At 53.9% G+C, this 14,286-nt stretch overlaps 2 protein-coding genes and 1 long non-coding RNA gene across 3 annotated transcripts; 1 reads left to right on the forward strand and 2 right to left on the reverse strand.

Moving 5' to 3' along the window:
- The first annotated feature begins 851 nt into the window (after positions 1-851).
- On the forward strand, positions 852-2,068 carry LOC137465644 (uncharacterized). Its single transcript, XR_010994742.1, has 3 exons — positions 852-889; positions 1,355-1,427; positions 1,940-2,068. It is a non-coding gene; the product is annotated as an uncharacterized lncRNA (long non-coding RNA).
- LOC137465643 (INO80 complex subunit E-like) lies at positions 1,833-5,316 on the reverse strand. The gene is made up of 3 exons (XM_068177710.1): positions 5,200-5,316; positions 4,987-5,103; positions 1,833-2,167 (listed from the first exon to the last, which is right to left on the reverse strand). The coding sequence occupies exons 1-3, from the start codon at positions 5,299-5,301 to the stop codon at positions 1,928-1,930; spliced, it is 459 nt and encodes a 152-aa protein (XP_068033811.1). The 5' UTR covers positions 5,302-5,316; the 3' UTR covers positions 1,833-1,927.
- Positions 5,317-6,013: 697 nt separating this feature from the next.
- On the reverse strand, positions 6,014-8,224 carry LOC137465645 (INO80 complex subunit E-like). The gene is made up of 4 exons (XM_068177711.1): positions 8,070-8,224; positions 6,854-6,924; positions 6,223-6,275; positions 6,014-6,136 (listed from the first exon to the last, which is right to left on the reverse strand). Exons 1-4 carry the CDS (start codon positions 8,151-8,153, stop codon positions 6,045-6,047), a joined length of 300 nt encoding a protein of 99 aa, XP_068033812.1. The 5' UTR covers positions 8,154-8,224; the 3' UTR covers positions 6,014-6,044.
- Between the last annotated feature and the right edge of the window lie 6,062 nt (positions 8,225-14,286).

A 14,286-nucleotide genomic window follows, 5' to 3' on the forward strand; every position in this document is an offset into this window, starting at 1 on the left:
ATGACCAGCTCAGGGAGGTCAGTGACCAGTGGTCACTCGGTGGTCACTCAGGGCAATCAATGGCCAGCTTGGGGACGTTGATGGTCACTCCGTGGTCAGTGGTCACTCAGGGAAGTCGATGGTCACTCAGTGGTCACTCAGTGGCCACTGGCCACTCACTGGTCAGTTGGTCACTCCAGGAGGTTGATGACCAGCTCAGGGAGGTCAGTGACCAGTGGTCACTCAGTGGTCACTCCAGGCAATCGATGGCCAGCTTGGGGACGTTGATGGTCACTCCGTGGTCAGTGGTCACTCAGGGAAGTCAATGGTCACTTAGGTCACTCAGGTGTCAAGCAGGTCAGTGGTCTCTGGTCACTCAGTGGTCACTCAGTGGTCACTTGGCAGGTCGATGGTCACTCCGTGGTCACTGATCACTTGGTGGTCACTTGGTGGTCACTCGGGCAGGCCTGTGGTCGCTCTGGGAGGCCACTGACCACCGGTCGCTGGGTGGTCACTGTGGTCACTCGGACAAGCCGATGGCCACTGCATGCTCACTGATCACTCAGTGGTCACTCAGGCAGGCCGATGGTCACTCTGTGGTCACTGGGTGGTCACTGTGGTCACTCGGGCAGGTCGGTGGTCGCTCCGTGGTCGCTGATCACTCGGTGGTCACTCGGCGGTCACTCAGGCAGGTCGCTGATCACTTGATGGTCACTCGGTGGTCACTGTGGTCACTCGGGCAGGTCGATGGTCACTGTGGTCACTGGGTGGTCACTGTAGTCACTCGGGCAGGTCGGTGGTCACTGTGGTCACTCAGTGGTCACTGTGGTCACTGGGTGGTCACTGTGGTCACTCGGGCAGGTCGATGGTCACGGTGGTCACTGTGGTCACTCAGTGGTCACTCGGGCAGGTCGGTGGTCACTCCGTGGTCGCTGATCACTTGGTGGTCACTTGGTGGTCACTGTGGTCACTCGGGGAGGTCGGTGGTCACTGTGGTCACTGGGTGGTCACTGTGGTCACTTGGGCAGGTCGGTGGTCACTCCGTGGTCGCTGATCACTCGGTGGTCACTTGGCGGTCACTTGGGCAGGTCGGTGGTCACTGTGGTCACTCAGTGGTCACTGTGGTCACTGGGTGGTCACTGTGGTCACTCGGGCAGGTCGATGGTCACGGTGGTCACTGTGGTCACTCAGTGGTCACTGTGGTCACTGGGTGGTCACTGTGGTCACTCGGGCAGGTCGCTGATCACTTGGTGGTCACGGTGGTCACTCAGTGGTCACTCGGCGGTCACTGCGGTCACTCGGGCAGGTCGGTGGTCACTGTGGTCACTGTGGTCACTCAGTGGTCACTCGGCGGTCACTGTGGTCACTCGGGCAGGTCGCTGATCACTTGGTGGTCACGGTGGTCACTCAGTGGTCACTGGGTGGTCACTCAGTGGTCACTCGGGCAGGTCGGTGGTCACTGTGGTCACTCAGTGGTCACTGGGTGGTCACTGCGGTCACTCGGGCAGGTCGGTGGTCACGGTGGTCACTGTGGTCACTCGGGCAGGTCGGTGGTCACTGTGGTCACTCAGTGGTCACTCGGTGGTCACTGCGGTCACTCGGGCAGGTCGATGGTCATGGTGGTCACTGTGGTCACTCAGTGGTCACTCGGCGGTCACTGCGGTCACTCGGGCAGGTCGCTGGTCACGGTGGTCACTGTGGTCACTCAGTGGTCACTCGGTGGTCACGGTGGTCACTGTGGTCACTCAGTGGTCACTCGGCGGTCACTGCGGTCACTCGGGCAGGTCGATGGTCACTGTGGTCACTCAGTGGTCACTCGGGCAGGTCGGTGGTCACGGTGGTCACTGTGGTCACTGTGGTCACTCGGCGGTCACTGCGGTCACTCGGGCAGGTCGATGGTCACGGTGGTCACTGTGGTCACTCAGTGGTCACTCGGCGGTCACTGCGGTCACTCGGGCAGGTCGATGACCAGCTCGTCGTCCCCGTCCAGGGGGTCGTCGCTGCCCTCCCCCTCCCCCTCGCCGGGGTCGCTCAGGAGGCGCCGCGGCAGCGTGGGGGGCACGGGGGGAGGGGCGGGGGGCGGGGCCAGCGCCGGCGGGGGGAGGGGCGAGCCCGGGCCACGCCCTCCGGCCAGCCCCGCCCCTCCCCCGCCCCCAGCGAAGGGCAGCGGGGGAGGGGCAGGAGGGGGCTGGGGGGGGAGGGGAGAGAGAGAGAGAGGGGGAGGAGTCAGTGAGGAGTGACCACTGAGTGACCACTGAGTGACCACTGAGTGACCACTGCCCCAAGGACCCCTGGATGGCCCCACAGTGACCACTGAGTGACCACTGAGTGACCACTGAGTGACCACTGAGTGACCACTGCCCCAAGGACCCCTGGATGGCCCCACAGTGACCACTGAGTGATCACTGAGTGACCACTGAGTGACCATTGAGTGACCACTGCCCCAAGGACCCATGGGTGGCCCCACAGTGACCACTGAGTGACCACTGAGTGACCACTGAGGGACCACTGCCCCAAGGACCCCTGGATGGCCCCACAGTGACCACTGAGTGACCACTGAGGGACCACTGAGGGACCACTGAGTGACCACTGCCCCAAGGACCCCTGGATGGCCCCACAGTGACCACTGAGTGATCACTGAGTGACCACTGAGTGACCACTGAGTGACCACTGCTCCAAGGACCCCTGGATGGCCCCACAGTGACCACTGAGTGACCACTGAGGGACCACTGCCCCAAGGACCCCTGGATGGCCCCACAGTGACCACTGAGTGACCACTGAGTGACCACTGAGTGACCACTGCCCCAAGGACCCCTGGATGGCCCCACAGTGACCACTGAGTGACCACTGAGTGACCACTGAGTGACCACTGAGTGACCACTGCCCCAAGGACCCCTGGATGGCCCCACAGTGACCACTGAGTGACCACTGAGTGACCACTGAGGGACCACTGAGTGACCACTGAGTGACCACGGCCCCAAGGACCCCTGGATGGCCCCACAGTGACCACTGAGTGACCACTGAGTGACCACTGAGTGACCACTGCCCCAAGGACCCCTGGATGGCCCCACAGTGACCACTGAGTGACCACTGAGTGACCACTGAGTGACCACGGCCCCAAGGACCCCTGGATGGCCCCACAGTGACCACTGAGTAACCACTGAGTGACCACTGAGTGACCACTGAGTGACCACTGCCCCAAGGACCCCTGGATGGCCCCACAGTGACCACTGAGTGACCACTGAGTGACCACTGCCCCAAGGACCCCTGGATGGCCCCACAGTGACCACTGAGTGACCACTGAGTGACCACTGAGTGACCACTGCCCCAAGGACCCCTGGATGGCCCCACAGTGACCACTGAGTGACCACTGAGTGACCACTGAGTGACCACTGAGGGACCACTGCCCCAAGGACCCCTGGATGGCCCCACAGTGATCACTGAGTGACCACTGAGTGACCACTGCCCCAAGGACCCCTGGATGGCCCCACAGTGACCACTGAGTGACCACTGAGGGACCACTGCCCCAAGGACCCCTGGATGGCCCCACAGTGACCACTGAGTGACCACTGAGTGACCACTGAGGGACCACTGAGGGACCACTGAGTGACCACTGAGGGACCACTGCCCCAAGGACCCCTGGATGGCCCCACAGTGACCACTGAGTGATCACTGAGTGACCACTGAGTGACCACTGCCCCAAGGACCCCTGGATGGCCCCACAGTGACCACTGAGTGACCACTGAGTGACCACTGAGTGACCACTGAGTGACCACTGCCCCAAGGACCCCTGGATGGCCCCACAGTGACCACTGAGTGACCACTGAGTGACCACTGAGGGACCACTGAGTGACCACTGCCCCAAGGACCCCTGGATGGCCCCACAGTGACCACTGAGTGACCACTGAGTGACCACTGCCCCAAGGACCCCTGGATGGCCCCACAGTGACCACTGAGTGACTACTGAGGGACCACTGAGTGACCACTGCCCCAAGGACCCCTGGATGGCCCCACAGTGACCACTGAGTGACCACTGAGTGACCACTGAGTGACCACTGAGGGACCACTGCCCCAAGGACCCCTGGATGGCCCCACAGTGACCACTGAGTGACCACTGAGTGACCACTGAGTGACCACTGAGGGACCACTGCCCCAAGGACCCCTGGATGGCCCCACAGTGACCACTGAGTGACCACTGAGTGACCACTGAGTGACCACTGAGTGACCACTGAGTGACCACTGCCCCAAGGACCCCTGGATGGCCCCACAGTGACCACTGAGTGACCACTGAGTGACCACTGCCCCAAGGACCCCTGGATGGCCCCACAGTGACCACTGAGTGACCACTGAGTGACCACTGCCCCAAGGACCCCTGGATGGCCCCACAGTGACCACTGAGTGACCACTGAGTGACCACTGCCCCAAGGACCCCTGGATGGCCCCACAGTGACCACTGAGTGACCACTGAGGGACCACTGAGTGACCACTGCCCCAAGGACCCCTGGATGGCCCCACAGTGACCACTGAGTGACCACTGAGTGACCATTGACCCCCAAGTGACCTCTGACCCCCAGGATGACCCTCCAGTGACCACTGACCCCACCATGACCCTCAAGTGACCCCAGAATGACCCCAAGTGCCCCCTCCCCTTTTGCCCCTCCCCCTTTGAGTGACCCCTCCCCTTTTGCCCCTCCCCCTTTGAGTGACCCCTCCCCTTTGCCCCTCCCCCAATTGACCCCTGAGTGACCCCAGCCCCTCCCCCATGGCCACCCAATGACCCCTAACCCCTCCCCCTTTCACTGACCACACCCATTTTGCCCCTCCCCCTTTTGCCCCTTGACTGACCCCTCCCCATTTTGTCCCACCCCTTCACTGACCCCTCCCCCTTTCCATGGACCCACCCCTTCTGCCCCTCCCCCTTTCACTGGCCCCACCCCCTCACCCAATTCCAGTAGCCCCACCCTCTTTTGCCCCTCCCCCTTCCTTGGCCCCGCCCCTCCCCCGTACCTGCCCCCTCCGGGTCCCTTTGCTGCGCCGGGCGGGGGAGGGGCGTGGCCGGGCCCCGCCCTGCGGGGGGAGGGGCGGGAACTGCGCCGGGAAGGGGCTGTAGGGCGGCGACGCCATCTTGGGGGGAGGGGCAAAGGTCAAGCCCCGCCCGTTCTGGCGAAAGGGCGGGGCTTTCAAAGGGGGAGGGGTTTGGGGTGGGGGAGGTGCACTCACCATGTAGGAGGAGGGGCCGAAACCCGAGGGGGGAGGGGACGGAGAGCGGCGCCTGTGGGGGAGGGTTAAGGGTTGGCCACGCCCACTTCTGGTGGCGGCCATATTGGATTTTGACCTACACAGGGGCTGCCATCTTGGTTTTGACCTCCATGATGGCAGCCATCTTGGATTTTGACCGACATGGAGCCTGCCATCTTGGTTTTGACCTCCATGATGGCAGCCATCTTGGATTTTGACCGACATGGGGCCTGCCATCTTGGTTTTGACCTCCATGATGGCAGCCATCTTGGATTTTGACCTACATGGGGCCTGCCATCTTGGTTTTGACCTCCATGATGGCAGCCATCTTGGATTTTGACCGACATGGGGCCTGCCATCTTGGTTTTGACCTCCATGATGGCAGCCATCTTGGATTCGGACCTCCCGACTGGCAGCCATCTTAAATCCTGCCCATACAGATGCTCCACCCACTTACGGGTGTGGCCGCAGCCACTTCCGGTGGTGGCCATGTTGAATTATCTACCGTCGCTCGGGGGGCCGTCGTGCTGGGGCCACGCCCACTTCTGGCAGCCTTTTCAGCCCCACAAATGCAGCGACCATTTTGAAGGCATCAACAGCTTTAAGCCACTCCCACAAATAGACAGTAGCCATCTCAAAGCCCCACCCACTTCTAGCTGCCATCTTGAAGCCCCACCCACTCCTGGCAGCCATCTTGAACCCACACCCACCTCAAGAGCCGCCATTTTGAAACCCCACCCAACAATCGGGCGGCCGTTTTTAAGCCCCGCCAACTCAGTCAGCCATCTTAAGGCCACGCCCACCCCGGCCGCCATCTCGGTCCTCTCTTAACCCCTTCCTGACCTCTTGGCGGGCGTTGGCTCCGCCCCCTTGGCGCCGTCCCCATCGCTGTTGTCGGACGACGCCGTCGCCTCAGAGTCTGGGGAAGGGGAGGGGCCAATCAGAGGGGCGGGGTAGGGGCGGAGCCACCCCGGGTTTGACCTTTGACCCCTCCCCCCGAGGTACCTGAGGAATCATCGTCGACGTTTTCGTACTGGAGGAGTCGATCCAGGAGGAAACTGAGGGGAAATGAAAAAAATCGGAGATTTTGAGGGAAAAGTGAAAAAAAAAAAAGGAATTTCGGGGAAAAATGCAAGTTAAAAATAAAGAATGAAAAGCAAAACTCAAAAAAAAAAAAAAAAAAAACCAAACCAAATGGGAATTTCAGGAAAAATTGAAAAAAAAAAAAAAAAGAAAATCTTAAAAGTTGGGTATTTTGGGGAAAAAAAGGCAGGAAATTTGGGGGAAAAAAAACTAAAAATGAAAATCAAAATAAGGCAGTTTTGGGAAAAAAACCCCAAAAATTTTATTAAAGAGAATTTTTAGGATAAAAATAGAAATAGATTTGGGAACTTCGGGGGAAAAAATCAAAATAAAAAAACACTGAGATTATTGGGCAAAGACCTACAAATTTTAAAATAAAGAAATTTTTTAAATTAAAAAAAAAATTGATACATTTTAGGCAAAAAACACTTGAAAAAACCGGGAATCGAGTAAAAAAATTCGATAGTTTTGAATTTTTGGGGATAAAAAAATTAACACCAAAAAAATTTGGGAACCAAGGAGTTTTTGGGGCGAATGCTGCTGGTTCTGGTACCTTTTATCCCTGGACACCTTCAGGAGTTTGCGCTGGGCCCTCCTCAGCTCCTCCTGGAAACATTCCTGCTCCTGGGGGGCGGAGCCAAAGGTTGGGCGTGGCCGCTTTAGCCACGCCCACCCACCCTGGGGGGTGGCAACGCGACCCCCAAAATCCCAGCCCCCAAATCCTCGGATTTCACCCCAAAATTTCAGCTTTTCCCCACCATAATTTCAACTTCTTTCCCGCCAAAATTTCTCTCTTTTCTCCCCCCAAAATTCAGCTTTTTCCTGCCCAAATTTGCCCTTTTTCTCCCCAAATTCAGCATCCTCCCCATCAAATTTTTTTCCCCAAATTTTTCCCCCCAAATTTCCAATTTCTCCCCCCAAAATTCACCTTTTTTGCCCCAAATTTTGGGGTTTTTTTTCCCCTTCAAAATTCAGCTTTCCCCCGCTAAAACTTCTCTTCTTTCCCTCCCAAAATTGAGCTTTTAGCCCCGAAAATTTGGGCTTTTTGCCCCCAAAATTTGGCACATTTATCCCTCCAAAATTCAGCTTTTCCACTCCAAAATTCAGCTTTTCCACTCCAGAATTCAGCTTTTCTTGCCCCCAGAATTTGTTTTTTTTTTACTCTGCCAAATTCACCTGTTCCCCCCAAAATCAGTCTTTTTTAAAATTACATAAATTCAGCTTTTTCTCCTAAAATGTGGGGAGCTTTCCCCTCAAAATTCAGCTTTTCTCCATAATATTTCACATTTTTCCTCCCAAGAATTTTTTCCCACCAAAAATTTGCCTTTCCCCTTCCTAAATTCGCCTTTCCCCCACCCAAAATTCAACTTTTTACCCTCAAAATTTAGCTTTTTTTTCAGACAAAATTTGGCATTTTTCCCTCCAAAATCCACTCCCCCGCTCCCCCAAAATTGACTTTCCCCCCCCAAAATTTAACCCTTTCTTCCCTCATAAATTCATCTTTTTTCCCCCAAAATTTGGGCAGTTTTCCCCTCAAAATGTTGATTTCCCCTCCGCAAAACCCCCATTTCCCCCCCAAACCTCAGCTTTCCCCTCAATTTTCCCATTTCACGCCCAATTTTTTCCATTTTCCCCTCATATTTTGAATTTTCCCCTCAATTTTCCTCAGTTTCCCCGCGACCCCCCGGGCTCCCCTCACGCTAAGCCCCGCCCCCTTCGCTCCCCGCCCCTTTTAGGCCACGCCCTTTACGCCGGGCCCCGCCCCTCACGTAGAGCAGCAGCTTCAGGCGCCGTTTCAGGGCCCGGCAGCGCCGTTTGTAGCCGCCGCCATCGCCCTCGCTCGCCCCGTTCATGGCGGACAAGCCCCGCCCTTCCCCTCGCTCCTCATTGGCTCTCACCTTCCCGCGCCGCCTGCTGATTGGATGGCTGTGCGGAAATCCCGCCTGGCGCTTCGGGTTGTTCTCCGAGCGTGATTGGCTGGGCGCGTTAAATCCCGCCTGCTGGTGGTTGCTGATTGGTTTATGCCCCACAGTGCGGGGATCTCATTGGGTGGTGTTGCTGTCAATCACAGCGCAACCGCTTCCCACCTCTGCTTGCCCGCTATTGGCTCAGCTGTGTTGTCCCACCTCCAGCCGCTTCTTATTGGCTGCTGTGGCTCCAAGCCGCCTTCTGATTGGATAACGTGGCCGCCATTCACTTCCGCACGCTATTCCGCAGCCTATGCGCTCCTATTGGTCAGCGCTTCTCACTCTCGCTTCTGATTGGCTGCGGCAGCTGCCGCTCAACTCCCTCCCGCCTTTTGCTCGCCCCCATTGGCTGATGTGACTTCCGGGTGTACAGCGTTTTCTCCTCATTGGTTTTCGCGCCTCAAGCCCCGCCCCGCTGTCTGTTATCTCAATCCTCATTGGCTGCCGCTCTGAGGGCGCAGAAATGGCGGCGGCGGCGGCGCCGAGCGGCTGCGAACGGTACCGGGAGGGGGGAGGGGAGGCACCGGAGACCCCCCGGGGCCACGCCCTGCGCTGGCCACGCCCCCGCGGCGACCACGCCCTGCTTGACCACGCCTTTTTCCCCCCCCGCAGGGCGCCGGTTTGCGGCGAGGCCGATAGCGCATGCGCGGAGCTCGAAGGGGGCGTGTCGCCCCCTGGCGGCCAGGGGGAGGGGCGGGGAAATGGCGGGAAAAAGGAGGAAAAAGGCGGGAAAAGCGGGGGGAAAGGCGGGAAAAACGGGAGCGAGGAGGAGGAGGAGGAGGAGGGGAGGAAGGGAAATGGGGCGGGAAAGGCGGAAAATGGTGAAAGGGTGGAGGGAAATGGGGTGAAAATGAGGAAAATGGAGGGGGAGGAGGAGGAGGAGGAAGGGGAGAGGAAGGAAAAGGGGGAAAATCCGGGGGAAAGGGGAGAAAATGGGGTGAAAAACGGCGAAATCGGGAGTGCGGAGGAAGAGGAGGAAGAGGAGAGGGCAACTGGGGAGAAAATGGGGGAAAATGGGGCAAAAAGGAGGGAATTGGAGGGTGAGGAAGAGGAGGAGGAAGGTGAGGAAGAGGAGGAGGAAAGGAAGGGAAATAGGGTGGGAAAAGGGAAAATTGGGGAAAACCCCAAAAATTCCGGCGAAAACAGGGCGGAAAAGGCGGAAATTGGGAGCGAGGAAGAGGAGGAAGAGGAGGAGGAAGAGAAAAGGAAAATGGGGGTGAAAAAAGGGAAAAAATGAGGAAAAAATGGCAAAAAACGGGACAAAAATGAGGAAAATTGAGAGCGAGGAAGAGGAGGAGGAGGAGGAAGAGGAGGAGGAGGGAAACGGGGTGAGAAAGGGAAGAATTGGGGAAAACCAAAAAAATTCCGGGGAAAATGGGGAGGAAAGGGGGAAAATTGAGAGTGAGGAAGAGGAGGAGGAAGAAGAAAGGAGGAAAAACGGGGCAAAAAAGGGAAAAAATGGGGGAAAACTGGGGGAAAACGGGACAAAAAGGAGGAAAATTGAGAGTGAGGAGGAGGAGGAAGAGAAGAGGAAGAAAAATGGGGTGGAAAAGGGAAAAAATGAGGAAAAATCCGAAAAAAGGGGGGGAAACGGGGTAAAAAAGGGGGAAATGGAGAGTGAGGAGGAGGAAGAGGAGGAGGAGGAAGAGGAGAGGAGGAAGAATGGGGTGAAAGTAGGAAAAAATGGGGGAAATTCCAAAAATTCCGGGAAAAATGGGGAGGAAAAGGGGAAAATGGAGAGGGAGGAGGAAGAAGAGGAGGGTGAAGAGGAAAGGAGGAAAAACGGGGCAAAAAAGGGAAAAAATGAGGAAGAAATGGGGGAAAACGGGGCAAGAAGGAGGAAAATTGAGAGTGAGGAAGAGGAGGAGGAGGAGGAAGAGGGAAGGGAAAAAAATTGGGTGAAAAAAGGAAAAAATGGGGAAAACTCCCCAAATTCCAGGAAAAATGGGGGGGAGAAGGAGGAAAAAATGGGAAAAAATGGGACAAAAAAGAGGAAAATTGAGAGTGAGGAAGAGGAGGAGGAGGAGGAGGAGAGGAAGAAAAATGGGATGAAAAGGGGAAAAAATGGGAAAAAAGGGGAGGAAATGGGGAGAAACGGGGCAAAAAGGAGGAAAATTGAGAGTGAGGAAGAGGAGGAGGAGGAGGAGGAGGAAGAAAACAGAATAAAAATTGGGGTGAAAAAGGGAAAAATGGAGGAAAAATCCAAAAGTTCCGGGAAAAATGGGGCGAAAAAGGGGAAAATGGAGAGTGAGGAGGAGGAGGAGGAAGAGGAGAGGAAGAAAATTGGGTTGAAAAGGGGAAAAAATGGGGGGAAATCAGCAAAATCTGGGGAAAATGAGGAGAAAAAGGGGGGAAAAGAGGAAAAAATGGGGAGAAAAAGGAGGAAAATGGAGAGTGAGGAGGAGGAAGAGGAGGACGAGGAGGAAGAGGAAGAAGAAAGGAGGAAAAGTGGGGGGGAAAAGGAGAAATTCGGGTCTGAGGTGGGAAAAAAACACCCGGGAAAGGGAAAAAATGGGGGGAGAAAAGGAAAAATGGAGAGTGAGGAGGAGGAGGAGGAAGAGGAGGAGGAGGAGGAAGATCCCGGAGGGAAAAACAGGAAAAAAAGGGGAAAAATCTGGGAAAAGAGGCAAAAAATGACAAAAAAAGGGGCCAAAAAAGCCAAAATTGAGAGTGAGGAGGAGGAAGAGGAAGATCTGGACCAGAAAAATCGGGGGAAAATGGGGAAAAATGGGGAAAAGAAGCAAAAAACGGCAAAAAACTGGGCCAGAAAGGGGGAAATGGAGAGTGAGGAAGAGGAGGATGAAAATGAGGAGGGAGAAGAGGAGGAAGAGGAAGATCCAGGCAGGAAAACTGGGAAAAAACTGGGAAAAATCGGGGAAAAGAAGCAAAAAACGACCAAAAACGGGGCCAGAAAAGTGAAAATGGAGAGTGAGGAAGAGGAGGAGGAAGAGGAGGAGGAAGAAGAGGAAGATGAAGGTCCAGGCAGGAAAAGTGGTAAAAAACTGGGAAAAATCAGGGAAAAGAGGCAAAAAAACGCAAAAAATGAGGCCAAAAAGCGGAAAATTGAGAGTGAGGAGGAGGAAGATGAAGAGGAGGAGGAAGACGAAGATGAGGAGGAGGAAGAGGAAGATCCAGGTGGGAAAAGCAGGAAAAAAATCAGGGAGAAGAGGCAAAAAACGACCAAAAACGGGGCCAGGAAAGTGAGAATGGAGAGTGAGGATGAGGAGGATGAAGATGAGGAGGAGGAAGATGAAGATGAGGAGGAGGAAGAGGAAGATCCACGCAAGAAAAGTGGGAAAAAAACGGGAAAAATTGGGGAAAAAAAGCAGAAAACGACCAAAAACGGGCTCAAAAAAGCGAAAATGGAGAGTGAGGATGAGGAGGATGAAGAGGAAGATGAAGATGAGGAGGAGGAAGAGGAGGAGGAAGAGGAAGATCCACGCAGGAAAAGTGGGAAAAAAACGGGAAAAATCGGGGAAAAGAGGAAAAAAATGACCAAAAACGGGCTCAAAAAAGCGAAAATGGAGAGTGAGGATGAGGAGGAGGAGGAGGAAGATGAAGATGAGGAGGAGGAAGAGGAGAATGAAGATGAGGAAGAGGAGGAAGAGGAAGATCCACGCAGGAAAAGTGGGAAAAAACCGGGAAAAATCGGGGAAAAGAGGAAAAAATTTACCAAAAATGGGGCCAGAAAAGCGAAAATGGAGAGTGAGGAAGAGGAGGAGGAGGAGGAGGAGGAGGAGGAGGAAGAAAAACCCCAAAAAGCCCCAAAAATTCCCAAGAAAGCCCCAAAACGTCCCCGGAAAGCGGCGGGCTCCGAGTCCGAGGATTCCGAGGATTTGCCGCTGGCGAAATGGGCGGAAAAAACGGCGAAAACGGGAGCGGGAGGAAGAGCGGGGCCCGAGGAAGAGGAGGAGCGCGGAGGAGGAAGAGCAGCCCGGGTGGAAGCCGGGGAAGGTGAAAATTTTGGGGAAATTTGGGGAAAATTGGGGAATTTGGGGGGAATTTGGGAAATTTGGGGGAAATTTGGGGGAAATACGGGGAATTTGGGGGAAATTTGGGTGAATTTTGGGGGAATTTGGGGAAAATTGGGGAAATTGGAGGAAATTTGGGGAAAATTTGGGGGAATTTGGGGAAAATTGGGGGAATTTGGGAAATTTGGGGAAATTTGGAGGAAAATTTGGGGAAAATTGGGGGAATTTGGGAAATTTGGGGGGAATTTGGGGAAATTTGGAGGAAAATTTGGGGGAAATTTGGGGAATTTGGGGAAATTTTGGAAAACTTGGGGGAAATTTGGGAGAATTGCAGAAATTTGGGGGAAAAATTTGGGAGAATTTTGGGGAAAATTTGGGGGAAATTTGGGGGAAAATTGGGGAAAGTTGGGAAAATTTGGGGAATTTGGGAAAATTTGGAGGAAAATTTGGGGGATTTGGGGAAAATTTGGGGAAGTTGGGGGAAATTTGGGGGGAATTTGGGGGAAATTTGGGAAATTTTGGGGGGAAAATTTGGGAGATTTTTGGGGATGTTGGGGAAAATTTGGGGGAAATTTGGGAAGTTTTGGGAAATTGGGAATTTGGGGAGATTTGGGAAAAATTTGGGGGGAATTTGGGAAATTTTGGGGAATTCGGGGGAAATTTGGGAGAACTTGGGGGGGATTTGGGGGAATTTTGGGAATTTTGGGGAATTTGGTGAAAATTTTGTGAAATTTGGTAAAATTTGGGGGAATTTTTTTGGGAATTTTTCAAAGAATTTTTTTGAAATTTTTGGAAATTTTGGGGGAATTTTGGGAAATTTGGGGAAATCTGGGGAAATTTGGGGGAACTTGGGGAAAATTTGAGGGAGATTTGGGGGAAATTTGGGATTCTGGGGGGAATTTTGGGGATTTTGGGGGGATTTGGGTGGAATTGTTGCAGTTTGGGGGGATTTGGGGGAGAATTTTGGGTGAATTTTGAGGGGAAAATTGGCGATTTCGGGAGGCCTGGGTGGATTTTGAGGGGAAATTGGGGATTTGGGTGGATTTTGAGGGGAAAATTGGGGATTTTGGGTGGATTTCGAGGGGAAAATTGGGGATTTTCGGGAGATTTGGGTGGATTTTGAGGGGAAAATTGTGATTTTGGGCGGATTTTGAGGGGAAAATCGGTGATTTCGGGAGGCCTCCGTGGATTTTGAGGGAAAATTGGAGATTTTGGGTGGATTTTGAGGGGAAAATTGGGGATTTTCGGGAGATTTCGGTGGATTTTGAGGGGAAACTTGGTGATTTTTGGGAGGTCTGTGTAGATTTTGAGGGGAAAATTGGTGATTTTGGGAGATCTGGGTGGATTTTGAGGGAAAATTGTGATTTTGGGCGGATTTCGAGGGGAAAATTGGGGATTTTGGGGGATTTTGAATAGAAAATTGGTGATTTCGGGAGGCCTGGGTGGATTTTGAAGGGAAAATTGTGATTTTGGGTGGATTTTGAGGGGGAAATTGGGGATTTTGGGTGGATTTTGAGGGGAAACTTGGTGATTTCGGGAGGCCTGGGTGGATTTTGAGGGGAAAATCGGTGATTTTGGGTGGATTTTGAGGGGAAAATTGTTGATTTTCGGGAGATTTGGGTGGATTTTGAGGGGAAAATTGGTGATTTCGGGAGGTCTGAGTGGATTTTGAGGGGAAAATTGTGATTTTGGGTGGATTTTGAGGGGAAAATTGGGGATTTTCGGGAGATTTGGGTGGATTTTGAGGGGAAACTTGGTGATTTTGGGAGGTCTGTGTAGATTTTGAGGGGAAAATTGGTGATTTTTGGGAGGTCTGTGTAGATTTTGAGGGGAAAATTGTGATTTGGGCGGATTTTGAGTGGAAAATCGGTGATTTTGGGAGGTCTGGGTGGATTTTGAGGGGAAAATTGTAATTTTGGGTGGATTTTGAGGGGAAAATTGGTGATTTCGGGAGGTCTGGGTGGATTTCGAGGGGAAAATCGGTGATTTCGGGAGATTTGGGTGGATTTCAAGGGGAAAATCGGTGATTTCGGGAGGCCTGTGTGGAT

Source organism: Anomalospiza imberbis, unplaced genomic scaffold (assembly GCF_031753505.1).
Source record: "Anomalospiza imberbis isolate Cuckoo-Finch-1a 21T00152 unplaced genomic scaffold, ASM3175350v1 scaffold_100, whole genome shotgun sequence".
In the NCBI taxonomy this organism is placed as follows: Eukaryota; Metazoa; Chordata; class Aves; order Passeriformes; family Viduidae; genus Anomalospiza; species Anomalospiza imberbis.